We start from the raw sequence: 27,420 nt of genomic DNA, 5'->3' as shown, positions 1-27,420 counted from the left end.
AAATGGCGAATGTGCAGGTTAAAAATAGCAGACTGAGCGCTCCTCGGGCCGCAGCGGAACTGGGGCTCGAGTTCCGGGTTTCGAGTTCCGGGGTGGGTGGGGCTCCCGCGCTCTTGATCTTCGGCGGGAACGGTCGCTCGCGCCGAGCTGGCTCCGGCTTCTGGAGGCTCTGAGCGCCTCAGCTCCTGGAGCGACCTCGGGCAGCCTGCGACCATGCCGAGGCCCGTGCGGTGAGTAATTAACCGATATGGTGGGGGAGGGTCGGGGAACCGGACGAGATTGAAAAGAGGAAGGAGAGGGTAAAGGGCAGAGGGCCCGAGGTGGTGATCGGGAACGTCTCTGAACCGAGACTGAGGGGAGAGGAGTGGAGATGGAGAGGAGAAAGGTGCCGGTTATGTGACCCACCAGATAACAGGAACAGTAGCATTCGTAATAGCGCTTTAAGACTTGCAAAGCGCTTTACAAATGTTGGCTTGTAAGAATATTTGTCACAATTATTAATTTCTTTAAAAAAATTTCAATGAAAACATTTTCTTTGTGTCTCACCCATAAACCATTGGGGGAAAAAAAAAGAAAACCAAATAGACATGGTCAAGGAAAACATATTCCTGCGTTGGCCCCGCCTAAATATACACATATATACGTTTATGTATATTCACACACATAGGTCTCATTCTGCGTCTTAAGTCTGCCGCTTCTCTGTTTGGAGGTGGATAGCTTGCTTCATCATTGGTCCCTGGTAATTGAATGGATTAGAGTTCTGAAGCCTTTCAAAGGTGTTTGTCCATACAGTGGTGTTGTTATTGTACGACTGGGACTTCACTCTGCATCAGTTCATACAAATCTTCCCAGATTTCTCTGAAGCTGCGCCTTTCATTATTTCTTACAGCATAATGATGTTCCATTGAATGTATATATGTATCATACTTGGTTCAGCCATTTCTCAATTGATAGGCACGCTTTTCCCCACCCTCCTTAATTTCCAGTTCTTTGTCACTACGAAAAGAATTGCTACAAAAATTTTTGTCTGTATGAGTCCTTTTCCTCTTTTTTTTAAAAAATCTCTTTGGGGTATAAGCCTAGTAGTGGTATCCCTGGGTCTCAGGGTATGCAAAGCGTAGCAAATTTTGGAGCACATTCGGCTTATTTTTCAGAATGGCTAGACCAATTCACAGCCCACCCAGAGTGAAAAAAAAATTTCTAAAGTACCTTAAGGTTTTTCAGATAATTTCTTCCAAAACAATTCTTATTTTACAGAGGAGGAAACAGGACCAGAGCGGTGAAGTGTTTTGCCTGGAGTCACACAATGAAAAAGTGTTAATGCTGAGACTGTAACTCAGGTTTCTGACTCCCATATCTGTTGCTTTGCCTGGTATACTCTTCATGCCTTGCTCTGAGTATCTCTCCACTTCATCTTCCCACAGCTGCCAAAGTGATTTTCCTAAAGTGCAGATCTGACCATGTCTTCTCCCTTACCCAGTGAGTTCCAGTAGCTCCCTCTTACTTCCAAGATTAAATCTAAACTCTTCCATTTCTCTTTTAAAGCTCTTTACAACCTGGCCCATTTCTACCTTTCCAGTCTTCTTACACTTTACTTTTTTTTAATGTAGTTTAAGTCCAACTTACTAACTCATTTGCTGGTCTATCATATCACACTCCTTTCTCTCAAATTCATGCATTTACAATGGTGGTCCTCTAGGCCTTGAATGCACTTCCTTCCTTCCCTGGGTTCCTTCAAGATTGAACTCAGAAACCACCTTCCTCCAGAGATTTTTCCCATTCTCTCTCCCTCCCTAGCTGCTAATGCTGTTTTAAGATATTGTTTTCCATTTGTAACGTATCAGTTATTTTCAAGCTGTCTCTTCTGTTAGAAGGTGAGCACCTTAAGGGTAAATTTCCCTTTTTATCTCTAGTGCCTAGTTGAAGGCCTGACTAGTAGTAGTAGCTTATTGATTGACTGACTTGGTCTTCTCTAATCTTATATTTAAGGAAAATATAATTAGGAGTATAAATCTAGTGGTAAAATGAATTATAATAGATCTCAAATTAATTGATTTTCCTAATTCAGTTATAAGTTACTTTTTGGATTATCTACTGTTGATGTATGTAAAATTGAAGATTCATTAGTTGTAATTCTGCACATTTTATATACTAAATTTCTGAATTTAATGCTTCATACTTTGTAGGTGTTAGTGTATGAACATTTTGGCTTAGCCTGTGTCATAGTGCAAGAATAATTTTGAATTAATTTTATTTACAAAGATTCAACTGTACTTTGCTGAAAAACCTTTGCTGAGGGTTTGCAATGACCTTACTTTAAAGGAAGAAGTCATTGGTATTATGAATAGAAATAGAAATGAAAATATAATTCATGACTGTGTGATTTATTCTTCTTTTCACTTTCTGGAGGTGACTTTTAGGAATATTTAAGAGATTGTGATTTTCCATTGTGATTAGAGTCTGTGGCAGAGAAATGCCAGATGAACTCCCACATGCTTGGTTTAAAAATAAAATTCCTTTTAAAAAATAAAGGCTGAACTTAAACACACATAAAAGACTTTTCCATATACATAGTAGAATGCAAAAGAGGATTCTCTGTGAAATTGAATATCCATTTCATAATGCTGGCTTTTAAAAAAAAAGTATACATTCTACATTTTGCTTTCAAAAGTTCTCTGTGCTTCCTTCTGAACTTCCTTCTGTATACTGCTTTGCATTTTTAAAGATGTTTCAGTACCCCTCCCCCCCTTTTTTAAAAACACATCAGTATTACTTCTATATTTTGGCTGCTTGAATTTTTTTTCCCCCCGACTCTGATGTTACTAGGTCTTTTCTGCAGATGATCTGTGAATTCTTACTATTTTTGCCCTCTGATTGTAATAGTTCTGGGCAGTTTTTTTCATTTATGGTTCTTTGAAATGTAGTGTCCCTATATATGTTTTATATAGACACACACGTTTTAAATAATGGTTTTTAGGGAGTCTAATGGTTATTAAATTTTTCTCCCTGACCTATTTTTTAGGTCAGTTTTTAATATTAGTTATCTCCAATTCTCTCTCTCTCTCTTTTTTTTTTAGTCTTCATTTTGTTCTGCTATTTTTTGATGTCTCATGGATTTATTGATTTCTGTTTGGGTTATTCTAGTTTTCAGGAAGTTTGTTACTTGGGTAGGAATGACCACTTTGTCTTCTTAACTATTCATTTTCCTTCCAGCTCTTTCCTTCAGAGATTTTATTTCATTTTTTAGCTCTTGTTTCATTTCCTTGTAGAAAATCCATTTCCTCCCTAAGTTTCTGCAGTTGTTATGGAGTTACATTATTCTCCTTTAGGGCAGTCTTTAAATTTGTAACAGTTTTTATTACTGGTTGATATCTACTTTGGTTTCCTCTTCTCCAGCTTTAGTTTCTGAATTGGAGATTTGTGCCAGAGCCCTTAGTGTACTTTTGAGTGAGTTGATCGTCCCTGCTTAGTGCAGGATCTTTTCTGCTGTCTCAGGTCAAGGTGCTAGAGACTTCACAGCCCAAGGTTGCCTTTGCAGGCAGGGTCTGAGTGCTGCTGCCCACACATCCATTGCCATTTGGCACTTCCAAGAGTACTCTGGGCTTTCTGACCACCCTTTATATTTCTTTTGAACATGTCCCTGGCAGTCTCTGATCATGGTGGGAGCCTAACTTGGATGGGCAGTCCCCCTTTCCCATTGCCTTCAGGCTTCTGACTAATTTCTTGGTTCAGAAGAAGAAGTAGGAGACACTTACATGCATTCTAAATCATAAGAACAACTCCCTATTAAAGGAACACTTTTAAAAATCTTTATCAAAAGCAAGGAGTTATTTTGTAGTGTGAATAGATACATTTTAATTTATCTTTTAAAATTTGAATTTATGCGTTAGATTTTAACAAAGTTAGTGCAATGCACAAGGTTTGAAAAAAAAGAGTATATATTTATCTTTAGATTGTAACATTAGATTAACATTTATAGATTCCTTGGAAATGACAGCAAGGGTGGATCCACTGAAGTTAAAAATCAATTTGAGCTACAAAAAGGAAAATCGCTTTTCAGTATAAAGTTTTTAATCACTGGTAGGCAATCAACCCTTGGGAGTTTGGTTTTTATGTAGTTAATAAATTACCTAACTAAAGAAACTAAAAAGATACTATTTTTATTTGAAATTAGGAATTTTTCAAAGGACTTGTACAGTGCTTGAAACATAGTTAAGTGCCTAATAAATGCTTATTGACTAGATGACTTAATATTTCATTTGAAAAGGAAATGTATTTAAACTGTTCTCTGGAGGAGAAAAATTGAAATTTATGTAACTGAAAAAATTTATGTTTACAATAGGAATAAGAAACCAGTCAATTACTCACAGTCTTTGGATTCAGACTATGATGGTAAGTGCAGCTTCATATTTCTGTATTTAGAGTTGCAAGTTGTCATTTTTCCTCAGTATTTGCAGAATATACATGCTCCATATATCTACTCCCTTGCACTGTCATTAGTTAAACCTGGCATGAAAGTTCACAAAACATTTCATCACAACATTCTTGAGAACTACATGATACAAGTATATACATACATACATACATATGTGTGTGTATATATATATATATAATAAAAACAGATTATGTATTTGCCTAAAGTCTAATTAAGTGTCCATACTGGGACATGAATCCAAATTTTCTGACTTTTAACATCAGTACTCTTTCTGCTATACCATACTACAGTCTTCAACTAGGATAATTGTTAGTTATACATTTGTCAAAATGGTTAAGTTGTATCATGGACAGAGCCACATTGTAAGTGGCTCTTTAGTTCAGTTTAGGGTAAGATACTTTGCCCAAGCCAAGTATCTTACTGTAAAGATATAAAGTGTTTTATAATTCTGAGTGATCATTTTCTCATTTACCCAGATTCAAAGTTAATAACTTGACTTGGGTAAGTATGTGGATAATCCAGCTTCTGAACTAAGTAAGGGTATGTTAAAGGCTTGCAGTGTGCTGAGCACTGTGGAATGGATCAGAGAAGAATAAGGGCTATGATCCAGGGCCTCAAAGAGCTTTTTAGTCTAGTTTAAGACATAGGACTAAAATATACTAAACACTTGAAAAAATATAAGCATTATATAATTAAGTGCTAATATTACAAGTGTTATAGGAGTTGTTCAGAAGGAAGCGGTTATCCCAGACTTGAGGACTGGCAGAATAGATTGGAAAAAGATGGGGAGATAATTAGGAAGCTGTTTCTGTGCTGAAGCAAGAGATATTAAGGCTCTGAACTAGGATTGTGGTACTAGTGGGTAAGGATACAAGAGATCTGGAAATAGGACAGATACGAGTTGGCAAGTAAACTGGATGTGAGAGGAATGGAAAAGGAAGGGTCAAAGATAAGTGAAGTTTCATTTGTGTGTGACTAAGAGGATGGTGGTTCTATTTGCTAAAATAAAATGTGATGAGGAGAAGCAAGTTTCTGGCTAAAGTTAAGATTGGTTTTAGATATATTAAATTTGAAGTACTGTAGGGATATGCAGGTTGAGAAATCTAGTAACTACAATTAGCTATGTTTGCCTAGAGTTTGGGAGAGAGGTCAAATAAGGAGACTGAGTCTAAGATCAGTATGATTTAACAGTGTGATATAAAATAGCCAAAAAAGCAAATGCAACCTTAGTATGCACTAAGAGAGGTATATTACACAAACTAGGAAGGGCATGTTAGATTTGTCCTTTGCCCTAGTTGACTTAGTCAGATTGAATCTGATTTCTTGTGTTTAGTTCTGGGCACTCACGACTTATTAGGAGATAATTAAGAGAGAAAAGGTGGAAAGTGCCCAAAGGGGAGGGCAAGGTGACCATGGTAATAATAAGTTTGCAAAGTGCTTTATGTGCATTATCTCATGTGATCCTCAACAACAACCCTGTGAGATAGATATTATTTTACAGATGAGGAAACTGAGGACGAGGAAAGTTAAGTGACTTGCCCCAATTAACATAGCCAGTAAGTGTTAGAGGTGAGATTTGACCCCAGACCTTTCTGATTACAAGATCAGCACTATACATTATACTACCCAGTGTCTCATGAGAATGAATTGCCTCAAGTGATGCCCCCATAAACTCAGTTTAAGGACCCTGGCATGTTTAACCAGGCTACAAGGAGCTGCAGGGGAGCTAGGATCCCAGCCTTCAAGTCTCTGAAGAGTAGACTTGTGGAAGAAGGCTTAGTTGTATTCTGCTTGGCTCCAGAGGGTGGAGGCCCTATGATACAGTACCTGGGGCGCCAACTCGAAATCTAAGCATCAGGATTCAGTTTACAAACCTGCCACATAGTTTTGGACCCTGGGGAGTGCTATGTGGCCTCTGTAAAACAAGGGCATTGTGCTAGGTGATTTCTAATGTCTCACATATAAATTTTTGAGCTTATGAGGTTCCTAGCAGAACTATCTAAAAGTAAAATGGGCTGACTTTGAAAGTAGTAGGTTTCCCTTCACTAGAAATCTTCAACCAAAGCCTGAATAATAATGTCTTAGTATTTGGTGAAGGGAATTCTTGTTCAGGTAGACTTTAATTTAGGGGTCCCTTTCAACCCTGAGAATCAGAGCTTCCATTAAACTTTAAGATAGCTCCTCTGTTTTTTTTTCCTCTTCATCTTATGTGAAGTTAAGAGTATGACTGTTTTTCTCTCCATAATCTAATTGTACCTGCTGTTCTTTCACATGTTAGAAACTCCCAGATGTTTTTCACACAAATTATTCTCTGGCCATATGAATAGACCTTGAGAATCTATTGTTTCAGTTAGGAAGTTGAAATAAACATTCTTTGCTGGTTGATGGTTGACTTTCAAAGTGATAGAGCCTTTTTGATACAGATCTTTATAAATGGTCGCAGTGGGTCTGCCTTGGGCTTTTGTATACCAGTATAATTGATGTTGCATAATTCCAGGTATTTGGTCTATGATAGGCTGAAGTTATATAGGTATTAGTCATGAAAAAGTTGCTGTGAACTGGGCCAATTATGACACAATGAAATTGCTTGAATAAAATCTCGAAGAATATATGCTTCAAAAGATTTGAACTTCTAAAATACCACCTTCATTATTCAACTAAGAGAACTTCATGAGTTTTCTCTTTCCTTCCCCCTAAAAAAACCACTACATACCTTAAGATGATGATGATTTTGCTCCTTGGACTGCAACTTCAAACAAAAAATCAAAAATACCAAAGGAAACAAAACGAGAAAAGCAAGAGAAACCAAAATCCAAAAATAGCCACAAAGAAGAATCTCCACTCCAAGTGAAAACACCTACTAAAAGGTAAGAGATGAGATATGAATGAAATAGTTTTGAATATGAAATAGGTTAACTGGCATGCAGTTATCTGAGGCTCTGTGTTACAGTGGATAGAGTGCTGGGCATGGAGTCAGGAAGACCTCCTTTCAAATCCTGCCTTCAGACACTTACTAGCTATATGACCTTGGGCAAGTCATTTAAACTTTCTAGCCTCACTCTTCATTTGTTGAATGAGAGGGCTAGATGTGATGGCTTCTAAGGTCCCTTCCAGTTCTAAATCTGTCATTCTAGGAAATTTTTCTTAATTTCTTTTTTTCAAAAAATTCAGAAATCCCATGATATTTCTTTAGCTTTCTTAGTTTATTGATTGCTCTATTCTCTTTCTTCAGATGTTTACCTAAATGACATTTTTCAGTTTTTTATTCTGATAATCCACTGGGAAGTATATCAGAATTTTTAAAAGAAACCTCAAAGACTGTCTTAAGTAATCTGTTCTTTAGCATCCCCATAATTAGTTATTCTCTGCTTAAAACTGCCCATTGAGGGGAAACCTACTAACTTCCTCACTTTCCACCTTTCCTCATCCTAGGTAGTTAATTGATAATGGATAGCTCAGGTTGTTTCCTTATATCAGGTCTAAATATGTCTCTTTGTAACTCCTACCCATCAACAGCTCCTAATTCCATACTCTGCGGTCAAGCAAAATAGGTTTTATCTCTTCTTTAAATAAGCCTTCAGATATTTTAAGGTAGTGGTTATATCTCTGGTAAGCCTTCTTTTTAGTTGCCTGGCTAACCTCCCCACTTTTTTCAGCCATCCCTCATATAGCATTCATTCCATTCCTCTCTTCTGGAAATGTTCTTTTTTCCTAAAATGTACCCAGGACTTCATACAGTACTCTAGATGTAACCTGATCAAGTCACGCTCTAGTAGAGCTGTTACTTCCTGGACACTGTGTCTCTCAGTAAAGTAGAGAGTAAATTCTTGGGGCTGCTATGTGACTGGCAGAGTTTGCCATCCAGTGAAACCTTCAGGTCCTTTTCACAGGCACTCTTTTCTAGCAATGCTTCCCTTATCCTGTATATTTGAAAATTGTTGAAAATCAATTGTAGAATTTCACATTTTTTTCTTTTAAGTTTTATCTTATTCTCTTCACCATGTTACAGCCAATTGAGACCTATTTGGTTCCATACCAGTATCCTTCATGTTAGGTGTACTTCTAAGCTTCATGTCAAATGCAAGTTTGAAAAGTATGCCTCTATACCTTTATCCTAGTCATTGATAAAAGTGTTGAACAGCGCAGGGACAAGATCAGACCCCGTAAGGCATTCTAAATATAGGCTTCCTTTCCAGTTTCCACCTTCTTGTTAATGACTCCCCTTTGGTAGAAGGGCAGCTAGGTGGCTCAGTGGATAGAGAAGCAGCCCTGGAGTCAGGCGGACCTGAGTTCAAATCCAGCCTCAGACACATAACACTTACTAGCTGTGTGACCCTGAGCAGGTCACTTAACCCCATTGCCTAGCAAAGAAAAAAAAAGCCTAAAAAAAACCCTCCCCTTTGGGTCCAGTCATTGATGCAGTTGCAGATCTGTGTTATTATATTATATCATATTTCTCCATCTTATCCTACAGCATTTGGTGATAGTCACATGGGATTAGTTTGGGATAATATCCTTGAAGTGGGAGGTTGTTAGGTGGACCTGGAGCACAATATCATTCACAAATTCAAACATGTCATGAAAATCCAACAATTTACTGCAGTTATCTTCAGGGCACTATTCTTAAAAGACAAGAGCATCCTCACATCTGTCTTTTGTTGCTGCAATGTTTACTCTAAACTCTGAGGAACAAATGTAGACTCCTATTATGAGTGACCCCCATTGCCAGAAGCTTCACTGGAAGTAGAGAGGCCAAGTGGGATTCACCTTCCTCTGTTTTTGTTGTTGTTGTTGGTTGTTTCTGTTGTTGTTTCTACCAGACCTATGATTTTATTTGTATAGGGAAACCCTCATAAAGAAACTGCCTCTGCAAGTACAGATTAGCACCTGCTCTGAATTATGGGCTACCCTAGGACACTGATAGATTAAGTAACTTACCTAGGGTTGCACAGCCAGTAGGAATCAGAGGCAGAACTTGAACCAAAGTCTTCTGACTCCAAGGTCAGCTCTCTACTACACCATGCTGCTTTTTAGTTTTATGTATTCAAAAAAAATTTTTTTTGATCTTTTACGATCGCTTCTATCCTGTTTGTCTGAGAATTCTCTCCTATAATTGTTGTGAAAGATATTTTCTTCCATTTATGTTCTTGAATTTTTTATGATGTGACCTTTTATATATAGGTTATATATTCATTTGGGCCTTATTATGGTAGTATGAGTTATATGTTTTTTGGTTTAAACCTAATTTCTGCTAAACTTTTCCAATTTTCCAAGTAATTGGGATTCATTATTATAGTAGTTTGTGTTCTTGAGTTTAGACTACCTACAGCTGTCATTGAGGGCAGAAATCATTTTGGAGAGGTCTCACCTTTCTCATCACCGCAAACAACAACTGTTGACCAACTGCCACCAATAGGTGGATGAGTACCAGAGCCTTGGGAGTGGTAGTACTCACAGACCACTGATCCTGCTTCTGGTCCACCCCTCATAGCTGTTATCCATGGAAACAACAACTTGTGTCCCCACCAACTGCCAACCAACTGCCACTTACAGGGCAAGAAAAGCAGCTTAGCTGAAGCAGAAGGGTACCCTGAGAGGGAGCCGGGAGGTAGCAAGTCAAGCCATGACCACCACTTTAATCATCAGCCCTCCTTAGCCCGTGATGGAGACATTCCAAGACCCTGAACCCAAGAGCCCTAGGTTAACATTTTTTCCAGCCCAGTGCCTTCAGCCCTCATCCTGGGAAACAGTTCCTGTGGAGATGCAGCTTGGCAGCTGCTCCTCCCACAGCTCCTGAAGATCTACTAAAAAGTCTAAATGAAAATGGAAGTTACAGCAATGGCTGGGAGAGATTTCTTAACCAAACAAGGGATACCAGTCATCATAACAGATAAAGATAATTTTGATTACATTAAACTAAAAGGCACTATGGTAGAAAGAGCCAGGAAGACTTTGGTTCAAATCTAGATCTGATAACCTACTGTTTATGTAACCTGGGGCAAGACACTTAACCTCTCACTTTTAACTGTGTTGCAATTTTTCTATCTATTTTGCACTTCCAGTGGGAAACTAAAGAGTTATGATACTGTTTCATTGATAATTATATGACATTTTAGGGTCTAGGATTGTTTTAGGCTATATTTTTGTTTTAAACAATGAGAAAACTTAAAACTAAGAGTTAATATTTATAGGGTCAAATGAGAGGCAACACAGGTTAGAGTTGACTTCAAAGAGTAATTGCCTTTGGCACATACTCTGTCATCCCGTGCAAGTCACTGAACTTCTCAATGCCCCAGGAAAATCTCTTGAGACTTGCAGGGAAGGTTTCCATCTGCATTGGTAGAAGAAATTATTTATATAACCCGTTATATCAATGAAATCACAGCTCAGGGCCAAAAATAAAATGGGTGAAATAGAAATAAAGATAATTTTGCGTTTGCATATATACAGTTTATTCTTTGTGTTGCCTGTTTTCACTTCTGTCTCATTATGCTTTCTATCATTAAAAAAAAATTATTGATATCTTTTGTTTTTACATTAATTTTCTAATATATCCTCTCCCCTTTGTCTCCCCCTTCTCCTTTTCTCATCTTATATGCTTTCTATATCATCCCCCACTGTTGCTTCCTTTGGTCCAGTCTTTGATGTTGAGGTAAGCCTTTCTGCTTGTTAAGGCTTAGCCCTCAAGCCCTTCCCCTCTCATTCCCCACCATCATGCCTCCTTTCTATTCTTAATCCTCTCCCTGTCTACTGACACTATCCTTGCTGCCTACAAACATGCTCAGCTCTCCCTCTTTCTTAAAAAAAGCCTTCACTTGTTCCTACCTTCACCTGTAGGGGTGTATGGGTGTTTAGGGAAGACTAGTACCTCTGGTATGAGGGCTGCCACACCCTTTTTAGGGCTGCTTTGCGCTTTTGGTGTCACTTATGACCCAGTGCTCACCTGTGGCTCCAAAAAATTGTAGCATGCCCAGCAGCCACACCTAGATAAACTGTTTTGGCAGATGGGTTAAACCAAGATGAAAGTAACAGGGGTCTCAAACCTATCAGGGAGTTAGGGGCTGTCTGCCCCAAGCATGTGAAGACCTCCATGGACAAAATGGGCCGATGAAACCAATTTGTTCCAATTTCCATGCAGGTGGTGGAAGCAGGCTCTGTAGAGTGCTTAGAGCTTGGTTAGACATTGAAGACACCAGAGGTCATCCACTGCATCCTGAGCCATTGCTAGTTGTCTTGACTTTTGTCTTGCCATGGGACTCTGATGATTTTGGAAGAGAGAGTAAGGCCAATAACATTACACATCTCTACCTCACTTAAATCCAGTTTATGTGCAAATCAAAAGACGTCATCCATGCCATTTTACCATTTTTGCCTACCTGAAAGTCCTGTGGTGATGGACAAGTAACGAAGCAGCAGGTCTGGATACACCAGGAGTTGTAGTCACAACCCTGCACACAGGTGGCCCAGGCCATGGCCTGAAGCAGCAGTGGAATTTGGCAGCCTCTTGAGTGTCTGAGCAGCCTTTTTAAAGGATCACACTGCTCAACTTCTGGTGTGAGAAAGGGGCTAGGAAAGGTGCCCCCAAAATTGTCTGTTTCATCTACCCTAACCCTGGCCTGTTTACCGAGGCGAGGAATCCTACTCTGTGATTAAAACACAAGAAAATGTACAAAACTTTTTTATGAAGATGATTCCACTTACCATTGGCACATGAAATGTGTGTACAGTTATGGACAACAAGGCATCTCGTAGACCTGAAAGATGAACAGCTCTTATTGTGAAAGAACTCAGCAGATATCCCATCTAAATAGCAGCCCTGAATGAAACAAAGCTGGCAAATGACGGCCAGCTTACTGAAGTCAGGCTGGATACATGTGTTTTTAGAATGGCTATAGTGGTTGGGAACGCCGTGAAGCTCATGTAGGTTTTGCAATCAAATCTAATCTCATGAACAAGCTTGTATACCTCCCAAAGGGAGTGAACGACAGTCTTGTGACAATGCAATTGCCAGTGGCTGGAAAGCATCACACCACCATCATCAGTGTGCTCCCACCATGACAAACCTTGATGAGGTCAAAGAAAAATTTTATGAAGACCTGGAGACCTTCATCATCAGTATGCTGAAAGAGGACAAGCTTATAATTCTGAGTGACTTTAGTGCCAGAGGAGACACAGATTATCAGACATGGCAGGGACTCCTTGAGAGGAATGGAGTCAGATATAGCAACGGTCACTTACTGAAGACTCATGTGTCTCAAGACCTTCTCATCATCAACATTATCTTCTGTTAAACTAAATACAATAAAATTTCATGGATGCATCCTCAGAGTAAGCACTGGCATTTAGTAAACTCTGTCGTTGTGTCACAGACAAGGCTGTAAGAGTGATGAAGATGATGTATGGCACAGAGTGCTGGACTATGTATAGACTTATGCTCTCCAAGCCAAACATTTGCATTTAGCAAAAGTGGCAGCCCCAAGGCAAGATGACTACTAGAAGACTTAATGTCAGCAGTTTAGAGCATTTCTCTGAGTGTGAACAATTTGTTGTGAACAGCTGGGAGGGAAAAGCTAAACCAACAAATGGTTGGCCACAGCAGAACAGAAAAGGATTGGGCAGCTTTCCGAGATTTGGTTACAGCACCACATTTACTCATCTGGGCTAGAATACTTGCAAATATCAAGATTGGTTTGATGAAAATGATGGGGAAATTCAGAAGGTGATAAATGAAAAAATGAGAGCTCTACAGGGTTTACTAGCAGGATAGTTTGTCTGTCTCTGAGAAGGCAGTGATCAAAAGTAAAGTGCAAGTGAAGCTTGGAGATATGCAGGATTCTTGGCTCAGTAAGAAGGCAGATAAAATTCAATTTTGCACTGATAATAACAATCCAAAGTGCTTTTATGATGCCTATGGTGCATCTCACCTACTCAGTGCTGATGGAGCTAAATTGATTAGTGAGAAGGATATGATCCTGGAGAGATGGGCTAACACTTCCATAGCATTCTAACAGATTCTCATCAATCAACGCTGAAGCCATTGACCATTTACCTCAGGTTGAAGTCAGTCCTTCTCTAGCCGAACTTCCAACTGAAGAAGAGGTTTTCAATGCCATTAGGTTCCTCTTGTCTGGCAAAGTACCTGGTGCTGATTCTATTGCAGCTAAGATTTATAAGACAAGGAGTCCACTGCTTATACAAAAATCTCACTGGAATCTTCTAGTTATATGGCAAGAGGAGATTAATTCCCCAAGAGTTCAAGGATACCTCCATTGCCCATCTCTCTAAAGGTAAAAAAAAGTCCTGTGACAGCTGGGGGTGGGGGGAGCCTCTTTCTTAGTCATTGCTGGCAAGATTCTTTCCAGAGCTGTCCTTAATATGTTGATCCTTCAGTTGGACAATAGTCATCTACCCAAGAGCCATTGTGGCTTCAGAAAGGGCTGAGGAACAGTTGATGTGATGTTTGCTGCCCAACAACTCCAGGAGAAATGACAGGAACAAAACAGGTACAGAGCAGAGGTCTGTACGTAACATTCATCAATTTGACTAAGGTTTTGAGGGCTTGTGGAAGATCATGGCAAAATTTGGTTGCCTGGAGCAGTTCATCAGTATTGTACACCAGTTGCATGATGGCATGTTTGCATGGGTTCTGAAAAATGGAGGATACTCTCACATTTTCCCAGTCACCATGGAGTAAAGCAGGGCTGTATGTGTGCCCCCATGCTTTTTTAGAATGATGTTTTCAGCAATGTTGTTGGATACCTTCAGTGACAAAAAATGGCATCAAGGTCAGCTACCTCACTGATAGTAAATTATTTAACCTGAAAAGGCTATAAGCCAAGACTAAAGTAGAGGGAGAATTGGTGCATGACTTTTTCTTTTGGCAGCTGATTGTGTACTCAGTGGAGCCTTTGAGGCTGAGATACAACAGAGTATGGATCAGTTCTCTGCCACTTATGCTAATTTTGGCCTGACAGCACTAAGAAAACAGGTTCTCCACTAGCCAGCACCCTACCATCCATATGCAGAACCATTGTTTACAGCAAATGGGGAAATCTTGAGTGCTGTGGATAAGTTCACTTACCTTAACAGTGTACTTTCCAGGGATGTACACATAGATGATGAGGTTGACACATGTATTGCCAGAGCTAGCTCAGTGTTTGGGAGGTTCCAAAGAAAAGTGTGAGGGAGAAGAGGTATTAGGCTGCATACCAGACTGAAGGTCAATGGAGCTGTTGTGTTGACCTCATTATCGTATGCCTGTGAAACCTGGACAATATACCAGTGCCATTCCATGAAACTGAATCACTTCCATTTGAATTGTCTTAGGAAGATTCTGAAGATTACATGGCAAGATAAAGTACTGGACACTGAGGTCCTTTCTTGAACAGAACTTCTAAGCATTCAAACTCAACTGCAGAGAGTGCAACTCTGATGGGCTGGCCACATTCAAGTGCCAAACATATATTTGCTTAAAAGACTATTTTATGGGAACTCACACAAGGCAAGCACTCACACAGAGGTCAGAAGAAGAAATGCAAGGACAATCTCAAGGTGTCTCTGAAGACCTTTGGAATCAACCATGAGACATGGGAGACACTGGCACAGGACCACTCAGCATGGCATGCCTGCATCAAAGAAGGTGCTATACTCTGTGAACAAAGCAGAATTGTAGTAGCGCAAAATAAACATGAGATGTGCAAATTTTGAAACATCTCTACTCCAAATGGTCACGTGGACCATTTGTGCCCAACCTGTGGTAGAGCCTTCTAAGCTAGTATTGGTCTGATCAGCCCCAGTCGGACACACTGTACCATGACCCCAACATAATGATGTCATTTTTGTTCTCTTTGATCTTGAAAGACAATAACCAACCAATCAGCCTTCTCCTGTAGCTATTGTCCTATGCCTTTCCTCCCTTACTCAGCTGAACTCCTTAAAAAGGGTTCTTGTACTTGGCACTGCCTCTTCCTTCCTCTTACTCTCTTCCTAACCCTCTGAAATCTGCTTTTCTACGATATCATCCTTTTTTCCAGAGTTACCAGTGCTCCCTTCATTGCCAAATCTGGCCTTTTTTCAGCCCTCTCCTTCTTGACACTGGGAATCATTTTGTCTATCTGGATACTCTCTTCTCTCTGAGGGTTTACCTGGGTCTCAGTTTCCTCATCTGTAAAATGAGAGGTTTTAACTAGATGGCTTCTGAAGTGTCTTCTAACTTTAGCTGTATTGACTGTGTGATCCTCTGACTTTGTATCAATTCACATACCTTTCCGTGCTTCTTTTTATTCATCATACTCATTTTTTGCAGTGTTTTATTACATTCATATACCATAATTTGTCATTCCCCATTCAAAAGGCATCTACTTTGTTTCTAGCTCTCTGCTACTACAAAGATTTTGGTGCAGATGCGACTTTTTATTACTGACCTCCTTGTGGTCATCTGTGGGTTCTCTGGCTTACACATATGGACATTATTTTAATAACTTTTTCTTTTTTTAGCATGATTTCAAATTATTTTTCAGGAGTTGGACCAATTCACAACTCCACTAACAGTGTATTAATGTGCCTACAAATAAGTCCTCTAGCTATTCCCTGTTTTGTCATCTCTTCCAAATAGGCTTAAAGTGTGAGGTGAAACCTCAAAGTTGTTCTGATTTGCTCGTATTCCTAATGACTTTTTGTTATAGTTGTCAATTTTTTGTGATTCTTCTTTTGAGAACTCTTTGTTCATATCCTTTGATCACCTAACGAAGGGAGAAATTACTTTTAGTCATTTGTGTTAGTTTGCTATATATGTCTTGGATAGCAGACCCTTATTAGGGTATTTGATAGAAGATTGTTACATTTTAGAAATATACTATCAAAATGCAATGAGCAGAAAATTAGTTTTTTCAGAAATTGCTTGTAAAAGTAACAATCATGAAAACCATTTCAAGAAAGGCTCATAACTGTGCTTTTTAATTGAAATGACTGGCAAATATAGTTATTGTTATTTGCATGTCTGTATTTTAGGATGGCCTTGGATGACAAACTCTATAAGAGAGATTTAGAAGTTGCACTAGCATTATCCGTGAAGGAACCTTCTGTAGCAACTACTGATATGCAGAAATCTCAAGGTAAAGATTATTTTATGCATATATGTATTGGAGAGGCAGCATAGTATAGACAATAGAGTGGTAGCCTTAGGATCAGAATTCTTGCTTCTTGACACTAACTCTGTGATCCTGGGCAAATTAATCTCTGTGTGCCTAATGCAACTCTCTAGGGCTTTTTCTAGCAAGTCATAGATAAGTCCAATACTTTGGTGAAATCACTGATCTTTAAAATATTGCCATATATTTAAAACCAATCTACTTCTTTATTGCTCTCTTGAATAGCTCTTCACTGAGGGACCACTATGACTGTTCTTCTGACGACACTATATATTGGACTTTAAATTTATAAGGGCTTTTGGTATGGCATTTTGCAGAGTGGTCTTCTGGATTCTTCTGCTTTCAGGAGGCCAAATAACCTTTATTTCTTATTCTGCTTATCTTATCCCAGAAGAGAATCCTAATTACTTGGTTCTTGAAATGATAATGATAATAATAACTAATATTTATATAATACTTTAAGGTTTATAAAGTACTTTGCATTTGCTGTATCAGTATGATCCTCACAACAACCTTATGAGTTAGGTGCTATCATAACCCCTATTTTACAGATGAGGAAACTGAGGCTGAGAGAGGTCTAGTGTCTTGCCTGGGTTCACGCAGATAATGAATTTCTGAGGCAGGATTCAAATTCAGATCTTGCTGAATCCTAATCCAGTGCTGTATTCACTGCACCACTTAGCTTACTTCAGATTACTTTCTCACATAAGACTGAGAATTTTTCCACCTCAAATTAAGTGAATTTGAACAATCTTTTTCCTATATTTTTTATTCCTGTGCACCTACTTTCCCCACACCTTACTCTCCCAAGTCTAGATTTGTTTAATATGTATTTTTAAATATACTAATGAGTTTATTTAGGTGGCATATTTAGTAGCTGTTATATATGATATTTATGTAGCAATTTAAGGTTTACAAAACATCTTACATATTTTGTGAGAATCACAAAAGCTTTAGGAGATAGGTTCTACAGGTATTGTTATCCCCATTTTGCAGATGAGGAAACTGAGGCTCAGAAGTGAAGTGACTGGTCCAGAGTAACAGCTAGTAAGTATAAGAAGCAGGATGTGAATCTAAGTCTCTCCTAACTCAAGTCCAGTATTTCTTCCATTACTCCATTCTGCGTGTCTTCGGTAGGCTCAGGTGATTTATGAATTCAGAGTTCCTATATTGAATTAAATCTTTAATTATTTTCTAGCAGTGTTGCAACAAGTGGTGCAATTAATGGTCTAGATTGACTGTAGTCTTCACTACTTGAAGAGACTGCCTACAATTTTTATTTATTTGTTAGAATTTAAGTTCTGCTCATTTGGAACATTTAGATTTGTGTGCTGATTCAGGTATTTTTTTATGTAAAGGTAGTTAAAATTTGTAGCTTTGTTTTTAGTAAATCTTTAGTTGTCAATGATCAAAGTAGAAACTTATAATAAGGAATGCCATTGTACTTACTATACCTGCAGTTAAGTAAGTTATTTAACTTACTTACCTCTTGTAGGAGAGTAGGATAAATGTAGAATTTCCTTAGATGACCCATTTCTTAGAGTAAAATGTATTCTGGGAATAATTAGTAAAATTTGGAATCAAACTTTATTAAATAGCAGTATACTAGAAGCATTGATTTCTCTATAATTAAATGCAATTTAATTTATTTTTTTTTAATTTAGGTTCCTTTATCTTTCAAAATTTTAATCCTAGCCTCCCAGTATTCCTAAACTTTGCGTTTTATGGTGTTAACATTAAAGTTTCTTCTTGTTCTTTCTAGATGTTGAAAAATGTGATACTGCTGAATCTGAACAAATCAGTATTTCTCCTCACCTCTCTAATTGCAGTGTAGATGGTGTTTGCTTCAGTAAGTTTGGGGTAGATTTATTTTTTTTCTTTTCATCAACAGCAACTGTTTTGTTCTAGGAAATAATCAGTTTGTTTTTGGCATTGCTGAAAATACAAATATTTTACCTAATTGGTTAGAATAAATTTACCACAAACTTGTTTCCATTGATTTTTATGTCACTCTTTAGATTTAAATAAGATTACTGAGGAAGATGATTCTCATGCTGGTCATAGGCCAAGAAAAGCTGCATCCAAAGCTATGATACAACAGAGGAAGTTACTTAGAGAAAATAGTGAAGATGATGATGGTACTGACTCTGAACCAGACTTTACAAGTAAGTAGTATCTTATTTTAAACCTCTGTGAGTTACTGTGTATGCTACAGTGATTTATAAAAATATTTCACTGACAAGACCAGCGATCTATACACATTATTTACAGATATGAAAAAGAAAAGAGGGCAACATATGGTGGAGCTTCAGGCAGACTTTTAAGGGATCGCAGAACAAAAACATTTTCTTTGCCTTTTGGTTTCTTATTAATGCATTTGCTTCTGTCCTGTTAAAGACCTAAAGATTTTGTAAAGTAAGATTTTGCCCCTTATTTGAGAGGGAGGAATGAGGAAAGGAACATCATTTTAAGAGATGGACTCGGGGCAGCGAGGTGGCACAGTGGAGAGAGCACCGGCCCTGAAGTCAGAAGGAGCTACGTTCAAATCCGACCTCAAACACATAACGCTTACTAGCTGTGTGACCCTGGGCAAGTCACTTAACCCCGTTGCCTAGCAAAAAAAAAAAGAGAGAGAGAGAGACACTCTGAGACTAAATGTCTTTTAACTATTGTTTATACATAGTTGTAATCATGTCGTCAACCCCCGTTAGATTGTGAGCTCCTTGAGAACCAGGATTGTTTTTTGCCTTTTTTATATCTCATTGCTCAGTACATTGCCTGGCACAGACTTGATTTAGCTAGGGAATGCCTTCCAGGTATGAGAGATGGCCAGGACAAAAGGAGGGAGATGGAGTGTCATGAGTGAGGAATAGAGAGGAGAGGCCAGTTTGTCTGGATCACAGGTAGAAGGGCAAATAATGCCCAGTGAGGCTGGAGAGGTCAGTTGGGGCCAGGTTGTGTAGGGATTTAAAAACTAAACAAGAGTTTATGTTTTAATCCTAGACATAATAGGAAACTATTGGAGTTCATTGAGTAGGTGAATCATATGGTCAGATCTTTTAAGGAAGATTGCTCTTCAGGAAATGCATTAGAATGTTGACAAATTTGAGACAGGAAGGCCTGTTAGATTTGCAGTATTCTAGCCAAGAGGTAGTGAGGGCCTGAAACACAGCAGTAGCTCTGTGAATGAAAAAGAAGGATAGAATGGGAGAGACGTTGTAAAGGTAGAAATGGCAAGATTTGGCAGCTGATTGGCTATGTGAGATGAAGGGAGTATAAGGAGTTTGGGATAATGCCAAGATTATGAACCTAGGAGAGTGGAATGATGGTGGTGCCTTCTACAGAAACAGGGAATTTTGGAAGAAAGGAGTGTTTTATGGGGGAAGATAATGAGTCCAGTGTTAGATACATTGAATTTAAGATTTCTCTGGGACATCCAGTTTGAAATGTCTAATACACAGTGGATAGAAAGCTGGACTGTTAGTCTTCAGACACATAAGTCACTTAACCTCTTAGGAAACCAAGCAACTCTTTAAGAGTATAAGTTATAAAACAATTGCTGGTCTCCAGTGGTAGAGGGAGGTCTCCTATCCTCTTTCTTTTGAATAAAGTAGACTCATTCAGATTTATAGTTCAGTCACGGATTTCATCCCAGTGAGTTTCACTGAAAGTCTAAGTCTTCAGAGAAAGCTTAGAGCAGTGTCCTGCTCCCTTCCCAAAACTTTTGGCTTATTCCAAACAGTTTGGTCTTGCCCAAGTAATACTAACTACAGTCATGTATGGAAACTGCTAACCACATATGCCTAATTACTATGCAGTATAATAATAATTATGTCTGTAATTATTGCTGTAAAGATTCTACAAGTACTCAAGTGTCAAGAGATTGGTACCATGTTTTATCATTAGTCTTCTGGAATTGATGGGGTGCTTGGGCCCCAGTTCTAATCATATCTCTGGAAGCCTCCCAATTTCTCAGTAGGCCCCTGCCCTGTGAGAAAATTTTCTCTTGTTGCAAAATATATTCTCTTATCAGAACAGACACAGGGGTGCCTCGCCCAAAGACTTCTGTCCCTGGCTGACCCAAGGACTCTCCCTCAAACTAGATCCCCAGGGTCCATGCCTCTGACAACTCTTTCAGTGTCTGGTATCAACAAAGTTATCTCTTCGGATTCCCTGCATTTTCCTATCCATAGATCGTAGGCACCTGCTCCCAAAAACACCTGGACCTCTAGCATATCCCTTGAAGTCCCTAGTGGACCTAATTAGCATCCTTGATTCCTTTTCCTTGTCCCTTTTCTGTATAAGCCCCAGCACCCTCCTAACTAGCTTGCAGGTTCCCTAAGGACCTTTCCCTGCCTCTATTGGCATCATAATGAACTTTTTGCCACTGGACTAAGAGAAGGCTTGAGTGTGTGAATTTGTTTCAGGCGACATTGCCTTGGCATTCTTGGGGTCCCAGCTCCAAACCTCTTCAGAATAATAGTTGGTCATTTCTTTGATTACACTTGATAAGACTTTCAGAGTTGTTTGTCTTTATACAATGTTTTTGTTATTTTATAAATTATTTTCTGTTCGGCACCTAATTAATTTTTTCCTTTGATTCAGGTGAAAGTAATTCTGATCTCAGTGGAAGTGAGGGGGAAGATGATGAAGATTTTACTACAAGGAAAAATAAAGCCAAAGAAAATAAAAAGAGAAGTGCTAAGGTCAAAGCCCTGGTGGAAAAGAAAGAGAAGAAAACTTCTAAGACTTCTCACAGTTTAGGTAAGCTTGATTTGAAACACTGAGCTTTGCCATAGAAGTATGTTTTGTTTGCTCTATTGATTCTCTTCTTTTAAAATTGTCCTCCTTCTAATTATTTTGGAAATGCAAGTTTCTGGTTAAAAATACTTTCACAAAAGTGACTACAGTCTGATTCATTAAAATTCAACTATGCTAACTTCTGATAACTCCTTTTTTTGCTCCTGAAAGTATGGAACCTTTCATCTAAAATGCATTCAATTAGAAATTACGTCTTTTCAACCTCACCACTTTAAGATTATCAACTTGTTTTTTAAATACTTGGGGAATTAAGACTTCTTGAAGGAGCTGTTACTTAAGCTGAGCCTCCAAGCTACTGATATTACTGTAATTTCCTATAAGTTGCTTGATTTTCAAAAGATAATTGTGTAATATTTAAAGTATGAAAATCAGTTTGGCTTATTTTTGCCTTTTTTCTTTTTCAAACAAGTAGCTCCAGTGGTCTCTCATCCAGCACCTGTTGAATCAAAACCAGCACCAAAAGAAGCTTGCCTGTCTTCGAAGCTTGTTAGGAAGCCATTACAAACACTCAGCCCTTTAGCTGAATCTAAGAGGCCCAAATGGGTCCCACCAGGTGAGGAATTTTTATTTATCCAAGTAATCATAGTGCTTGGAGAAATTAGTGGCTGCATCTGTCTGTTTAGTTAGCAGCTTCTTATCTCCAGAATTTGGCTGAAACTTAAGGGACATTTAGTAGTTTGTGTTACTTCAGCAAAAAGAACATGGAGCAAGAGGTCCTAGAGTTTGAGAACCAGCTATGAACCTTATTTGTCTGAATGGCTTTAGATGCTTAGCCTTTCTGTGTGTCAGCTTTCTCTTGCTGGGGTTGAAGGGGACAACTGTAGTGTGGAAAATTACATTGTACACCATCAGACTGTTGATATATTTGTTAGATGTGCTTGATTGCTTTTTTTCCCTCTTTTATTCTTTAACTCCCTTCCCCTTCCATAGCTTAAGTCAATGATCAAGTTCTATCCATTCTTCTTTTGTAATTTCACCTAAACCTATCCCTTTCTTTCCATTTCCACTGCTTCCACCCTAATCTAGGTCTTCACCATTTACATGTGAATTAAACACAGCCTCCTAACTAGTTTGTTTTTTGATCACAAATCTCTCTTGCTTTCAGTCCTTCCTACTTATTTGTTACTGGATTAGCTTAAGTGATATTATCACTTCCTATTGCCTATGAAATAAAGTCCAGACTCCTTAGACTGGCATTCAGTTTGGTCTCTGATTACTGCTGCATCCTTGTCTCCCCTAGTCTCGTATAAACTTTAAGCCAAAATAGTCTTCTCATTCTTTGAACATACTTTGCATATATACCTTTGCTCTTTGTCTCTTTTCTGAGCTCTTTTTAGGCAAAGCTCATGTTTTACCTCTTCTGTGAAAGCACCTTAAGAGAGTGATGCTTGGTTTTAGACCCAGGAAAGCAGCATTGGGTCCAGCTCTCTACTTTTACAAGTGATGAGCTGAAGCCCAGGGAAGTAAAGTCATTGGTCATTAGGAAGTCCTCAATGTAGAATCTCATCTAGTTCAGAATTGTAGTCTCTTAGGCTTTGAAGAGACCTTTGAGATCATTTAGTCCAACCTATCCCTGAACAACAGTCCATACTACTCCCCACCTTACAATGGTCCCCTAGCCTTTTCTTTGAAGTCAGTGAGGTCATCCAATACCTGACAAGCCAGCCCATTCCATTTCAAGATAGCACTGAGTGTTAGAAGTTTTTCCTTCAAGCTTAAATTTGCCTCTTTGAAATGTCTTATTATTAGTGACCTTTGGGATGATCTAATCCAACTTCCAACTCTTTCCCTTCACAGATGAGGAAATGAAGACTTAAAGTAATATGACCTGCCCAGGGACAAACAGATAGTGGGTGGCAGAGTAGGGATTTGAACTCGGATCCCCTTGTTTTCAATCTAGCACTCTTTCTACTGGGCTGTCATCTAGTGCCAAGCAGTGCATTTAATCCCTCTTCCTTATGATAGCCCTTCATATACTTTAAAGACAGCTACTATTGCTCTCCTAGGGTTTCTCATTCTCTGATTAAACATGAAAAGTTCCCTTAAATTGGTTCTTATTGTCATCAACTTTAGATGCCCTCACTCTGCTGAGATGAAGGTTAAAATAATGAATAGAGTGTTGGGCTTGGAATCAGAAAGATTAGTTCAGATTCCACCTCTGACAATAGTATTCCTTACTATACTTCGCTTACCATACTTGTAGCAAATTATGGCTTAAGTCAATTCGTATCCATCCAATTTTGTAGAGTTTATTTGGCAAAGTGAAAATATATTTTCCTATAAATTCAGATTAAGGGCATAGGAGCAATGTAGTCTCACTGTGTGCCATATAAAATGAATGTTTCCTGGAAGGACTTTTCTGCTAAAAGGCAGGTTTCTGCAAGACCAGAGAATATGTTGTATCATTTATGGACAATAGTTCTATCCTTAATGTTTTGTATTAGTACCTCAGCCTTTTTTTACCACTTGATTTAGATGACTTTAGATATTCAAGCACCTTGAACAACAGCTCATTGCATCTTTATCCTCATTTATTCATGTGACATATCCTTCTGTGGGATAAGGGAAGATGCACAGATCATCTCTATATTTTTCATGCTTTATGTGTATTTCTTTCTTTTCCTGCATGGTCTGAATAATTTCAGCCCAGTATTACTGTCATTCATAATTTCCTTGAATACATTTTCATTTAACTATAAGATATAGTACGATCCCTATTTTGTTTTCCATGTGAGCAAGTTAGCTAGTGTACAATGTATTATTAGAGAAAGTATGTCATTTAGAAAAGTCAAGGATCAGAAATTACTATAGTTGGTTACGGTTTGTACTTTCGAGGTTTTCTTACAAGTAGACTGACTTTGTATTGCTAGCTCTAGCCTTATTTCTTTTAATTTCAGATAAAGGTTTGTTAGCCTTAATACTTTTCTACTCATTCATCCACACTAAGGGTAGCAATGGGAAGTGATTCAAGGCTTTATACTAGTGGTCATAATATGGTGTCATTGTTTTGGATAGACTAGAGTGGGGAGAAACTGAAGGCAGGGACGTTAATAAAGTAGTTATTGCAGAAATAACAGTAAGAAGTAATAATAGCTTGGCCTAGAATGATTGCATTTGGAATAGATAGAAAGATATAGTAAGTATTTGCTGAACACAGCTAACTAGTGGAAGAAACTTACCTTAGATAAATCACCTAACCTTTCCTCACCTTGATTTCTTAATTGGTCAGTTTCTTCTAGTCCTAAAATATGATTTCTGTGGAAGAATTGAAAGGCTGTTAGGGAAGGGAAAAAAGGAAAAGGACGACTCACTATTGTAATTAATCAGCAAACATCTACTGTCACCTCCCGTGTGCCAAGCCCTCTGTTGGATGCTAGGGGTACAGAGATAACAGTCAAACAGTCTCTGCCCTGAAGGACCACAAGATCGTTTCTGAGCACCAATATATATAAATATATGTAGAATAAATACAAAGTAAATACAACGGCACTTAAGGATGAAGAGTATTAGCAGTTAAGGGGATCAGGAATGACTTCCTATAGAAAAAAGTTTAAGTTGAATCTTAAAAAGAAGTAAGGGATTCTCTGAGGTGGAGATGAGAAGGGAGAGCATTCCAGGCTTAGGTGGCAGCCAGTGCAAGGACACAGAAACAGAAGATGGAACATCTGTGTGTAGAGCAGCAAGAAGGACAGCTTGCCTCGATGTTAGTGTGCTGGAAGGAGGAACAATCTGTAGTGAAACTGGAAAGTTAGGTGGGGGCCAGATTGCAAAGAGCATTAAAAGCGAAACAAAGGAAATTAGCTATAACCTAATGGAGTCAAAAATAGATCCTGGGCCACCAGACACCCCAAAACCGAGAATTTAGAGTTGGCCATACTTATTTCACCTTTTTCTGGGTCGAGAAAATGTTGGTGTCACCATAGGATTCAAAGATTGTTTAAAGATAAAGTTTATTTGCTACATTTTCCTTTTGAGGTCCATGTATGTCCATGTAACTTACTGTCTCTTCTCTGTACTTCATTTTAAAATGATCACACTCATACTTTGAACAGCCATGTATATAAATAATGAATCTTAATGATTTTATGATTTTTTGCAATTTTTGCACTGTAAGTGAACTTTGGGAAGATGACTTATAATTCTAGCAACATGTGGTGCATTCTCTTTTAGCTTCATCCGGAAGCAGCAGCAGCAGCAACCAACTTGGAGGAGTTTCTGTCAAGTCTCCCAGTCATAGTCTCCGACTTGGTCTGTCGAGATTTGCACGAGTTAAACCTCTCCATCCAACTGCCAGTAGTACCTAAAAATCTTTGATAAACGAATTCTAGTTTTGAAAGAATGTTCTTATTTGAAAAGGGTAATGATAGTTCTTTTCAATTTGATGCAGAAAATCTTAAATCTAAAAACTTAAGGATGTTGCTAGTCTATTCATGATTCCAAAGAGAACTTTGTAAAGAACTATCTTCTAATTCGTTTCTACCTAAAGAACACATATTCAATTTGGAATAACAAGTCAGGTGATGTCAGTTTTGGAAGTACTAAATGTATGATATAATGTAACAGATGTATACTTACAGCCAATTATGGCTTAGTGTAATTTACGTCAACGTAGTTTTGTAGAGTTTATTGGGAAAGTGAAAATTACAATTACACTTCCCAGTCTTCATGTAACACTTATCTTGTAGAAGCTAATTAAGCTAAATAGTATGTTTTATTGTAAGGATGTTTCATTTTAATAAGCAAAATATTTTTCTAATAAAAATGTGTAACTTTAATATTTTTAAATAGTTGCTGAATTGTGACTTATGGCTCAAATTACAATTGTATATAATGTATAAATAAATTTTCATGACAGTTTATAAAGCTTCAATATTGTCAGGCCCTTCCTTCTAGAGAAAAGAGGAATAAATATGAAACTAGCAATTTTTTTGGCTTTTTTTTTCATGAAATGCTTCTCTTGATGCCAGTATCCACCAGTTGCTCTAATAGGTTACATATTGTGATAAATTGTAGCCTTCAATCAACAAACATTTTTAAAAGGTTCATTATGTCCCATACACTGTGCCTTGGGATATAAAAAAGGGCAAAAATAGCCCAAGGAACTTACTTTCTAATGGAGGAGTTAATATAGGTACATTATAAGATACATAGTTAACAAGAATTCACTAGTTGCCTGGCACTGTGGGCTAAGCACTAGGGATACAAAAAAGGGAAGAAAACATGGTTCCTGCCCTCAAGGAACTCATGTTCTAATAGGAGAGACAACATGCAAGTCACACTGCATACAGTATATACAGTATAAGTGAAAGGTTATCTCAGGAAAGGGCCTGGCAATGGCAGGGGGGTATGTATGTGTGTGCAAGGAAATGCTTCTTGTAGAAGGCAGGATCTAGGCTGAGTCTTGAAAGAAGCCAAGGAGAACATTCTAGGTATGGGGGATGCCAGTACAATGCACAGAGCTGGATGATGTAGTGTCATATGTGAGGGATAGCAAGAAGTCGGTGCAGTTTGGTTAAAATGTGAAAAGACCAGAAAGGTAGGAAGGGGTCAGGTCCTGAGGGGCTTTAAATGTTCGTTAGACTTTTATATTTGATCCTGGAGGTAATAAGGAGCCACTGGAGTTTATTGAGCTTGGGAGGGTCAGGGGATTGGAGATGACATGATCAGTCCTGCATAGATCATGTCAGCAGCTATGTAGAAAGATTGGATTAGGAAGAGAGTTGAGGGAAGGGAGACCAATCAGAAGACCGTTGGAGTAGTCGAGGGGGGAGGTTGTCTGAGTGGAAAGAAGATGTATGTGAAATGCTGTGAAGGTAAAAAGAACATGTTGGTTGTATGGGATGAGTGTGGGTAAGCAAAAATGTCAGTTGAGATTGCAAGCCTGAATGATTAGGGGAATAGTAGTAGTGTCAACAGTGATAGTAAAGTTGGAAAGAGGATGGGGCTTGGAAGGAAATATGAGTTCAATTTTAGATGTGTTTGAGGACATCGAGTTTGAGATGTCATGTGGGATAG

The 27,420-nt window shown here is 38.4% G+C and overlaps 1 protein-coding gene across 3 annotated transcripts; it reads left to right on the top strand.

The window, feature by feature from the left end:
- The first annotated feature begins 100 nt into the window (after positions 1–100).
- On the top strand, positions 101–26,328 carry RAD51AP1 (RAD51 associated protein 1). Of its 3 annotated transcripts, none has more exons than XM_078155893.1 (10): positions 101–230; positions 1,258–1,314; positions 4,343–4,392; positions 7,155–7,302; positions 16,445–16,548; positions 18,347–18,433; positions 18,603–18,749; positions 21,190–21,348; positions 21,818–21,958; positions 25,576–26,328. In XM_078155893.1, the coding sequence occupies exons 1-10, from the start codon at positions 214–216 to the stop codon at positions 25,707–25,709; spliced, it is 1,044 nt and encodes a 347-aa protein (XP_078012019.1). In that variant the 5' UTR covers positions 101–213; the 3' UTR covers positions 25,710–26,328. The 3 variants fall into 3 exon arrangements, with proteins under 3 accessions (XP_078012019.1, XP_078012015.1, XP_020857108.1); XM_078155889.1 differs by having other exon boundaries at positions 21,815–21,958; XM_021001449.2 differs by lacking the exon at positions 1,258–1,314 and having other exon boundaries at positions 21,815–21,958.
- The last annotated feature ends 1,092 nt before the right edge of the window (positions 26,329–27,420 follow it).

The sequence above is a fragment of the Phascolarctos cinereus genome, unplaced genomic scaffold (genome assembly GCF_003287225.1).
Source record: "Phascolarctos cinereus isolate Bilbo 61053 unplaced genomic scaffold, phaCin_HiC Scaffold_1;HRSCAF=81, whole genome shotgun sequence".
NCBI classification, from domain to species: domain Eukaryota; kingdom Metazoa; phylum Chordata; class Mammalia; order Diprotodontia; family Phascolarctidae; genus Phascolarctos; species Phascolarctos cinereus.
Note: the sequence above shows the minus strand (reverse complement) of the source record. Positions and strands in the feature narration are given on the sequence as shown.

Bases quoted from the DNA above. Each gene is read 5' to 3' on its own strand.
- RAD51AP1 (XM_078155889.1), top strand. The intron at 4,393-7,154 runs GTAAGTGCAGCT...ACATACCTTAAG, and splicing joins TTTGGATTCAGACTATGATG to ATGATGATGATTTTGCTCCT. The intron at 7,303-16,444 runs GTAAGAGATGAG...TCTGTATTTTAG, and splicing joins GTGAAAACACCTACTAAAAG to GATGGCCTTGGATGACAAAC.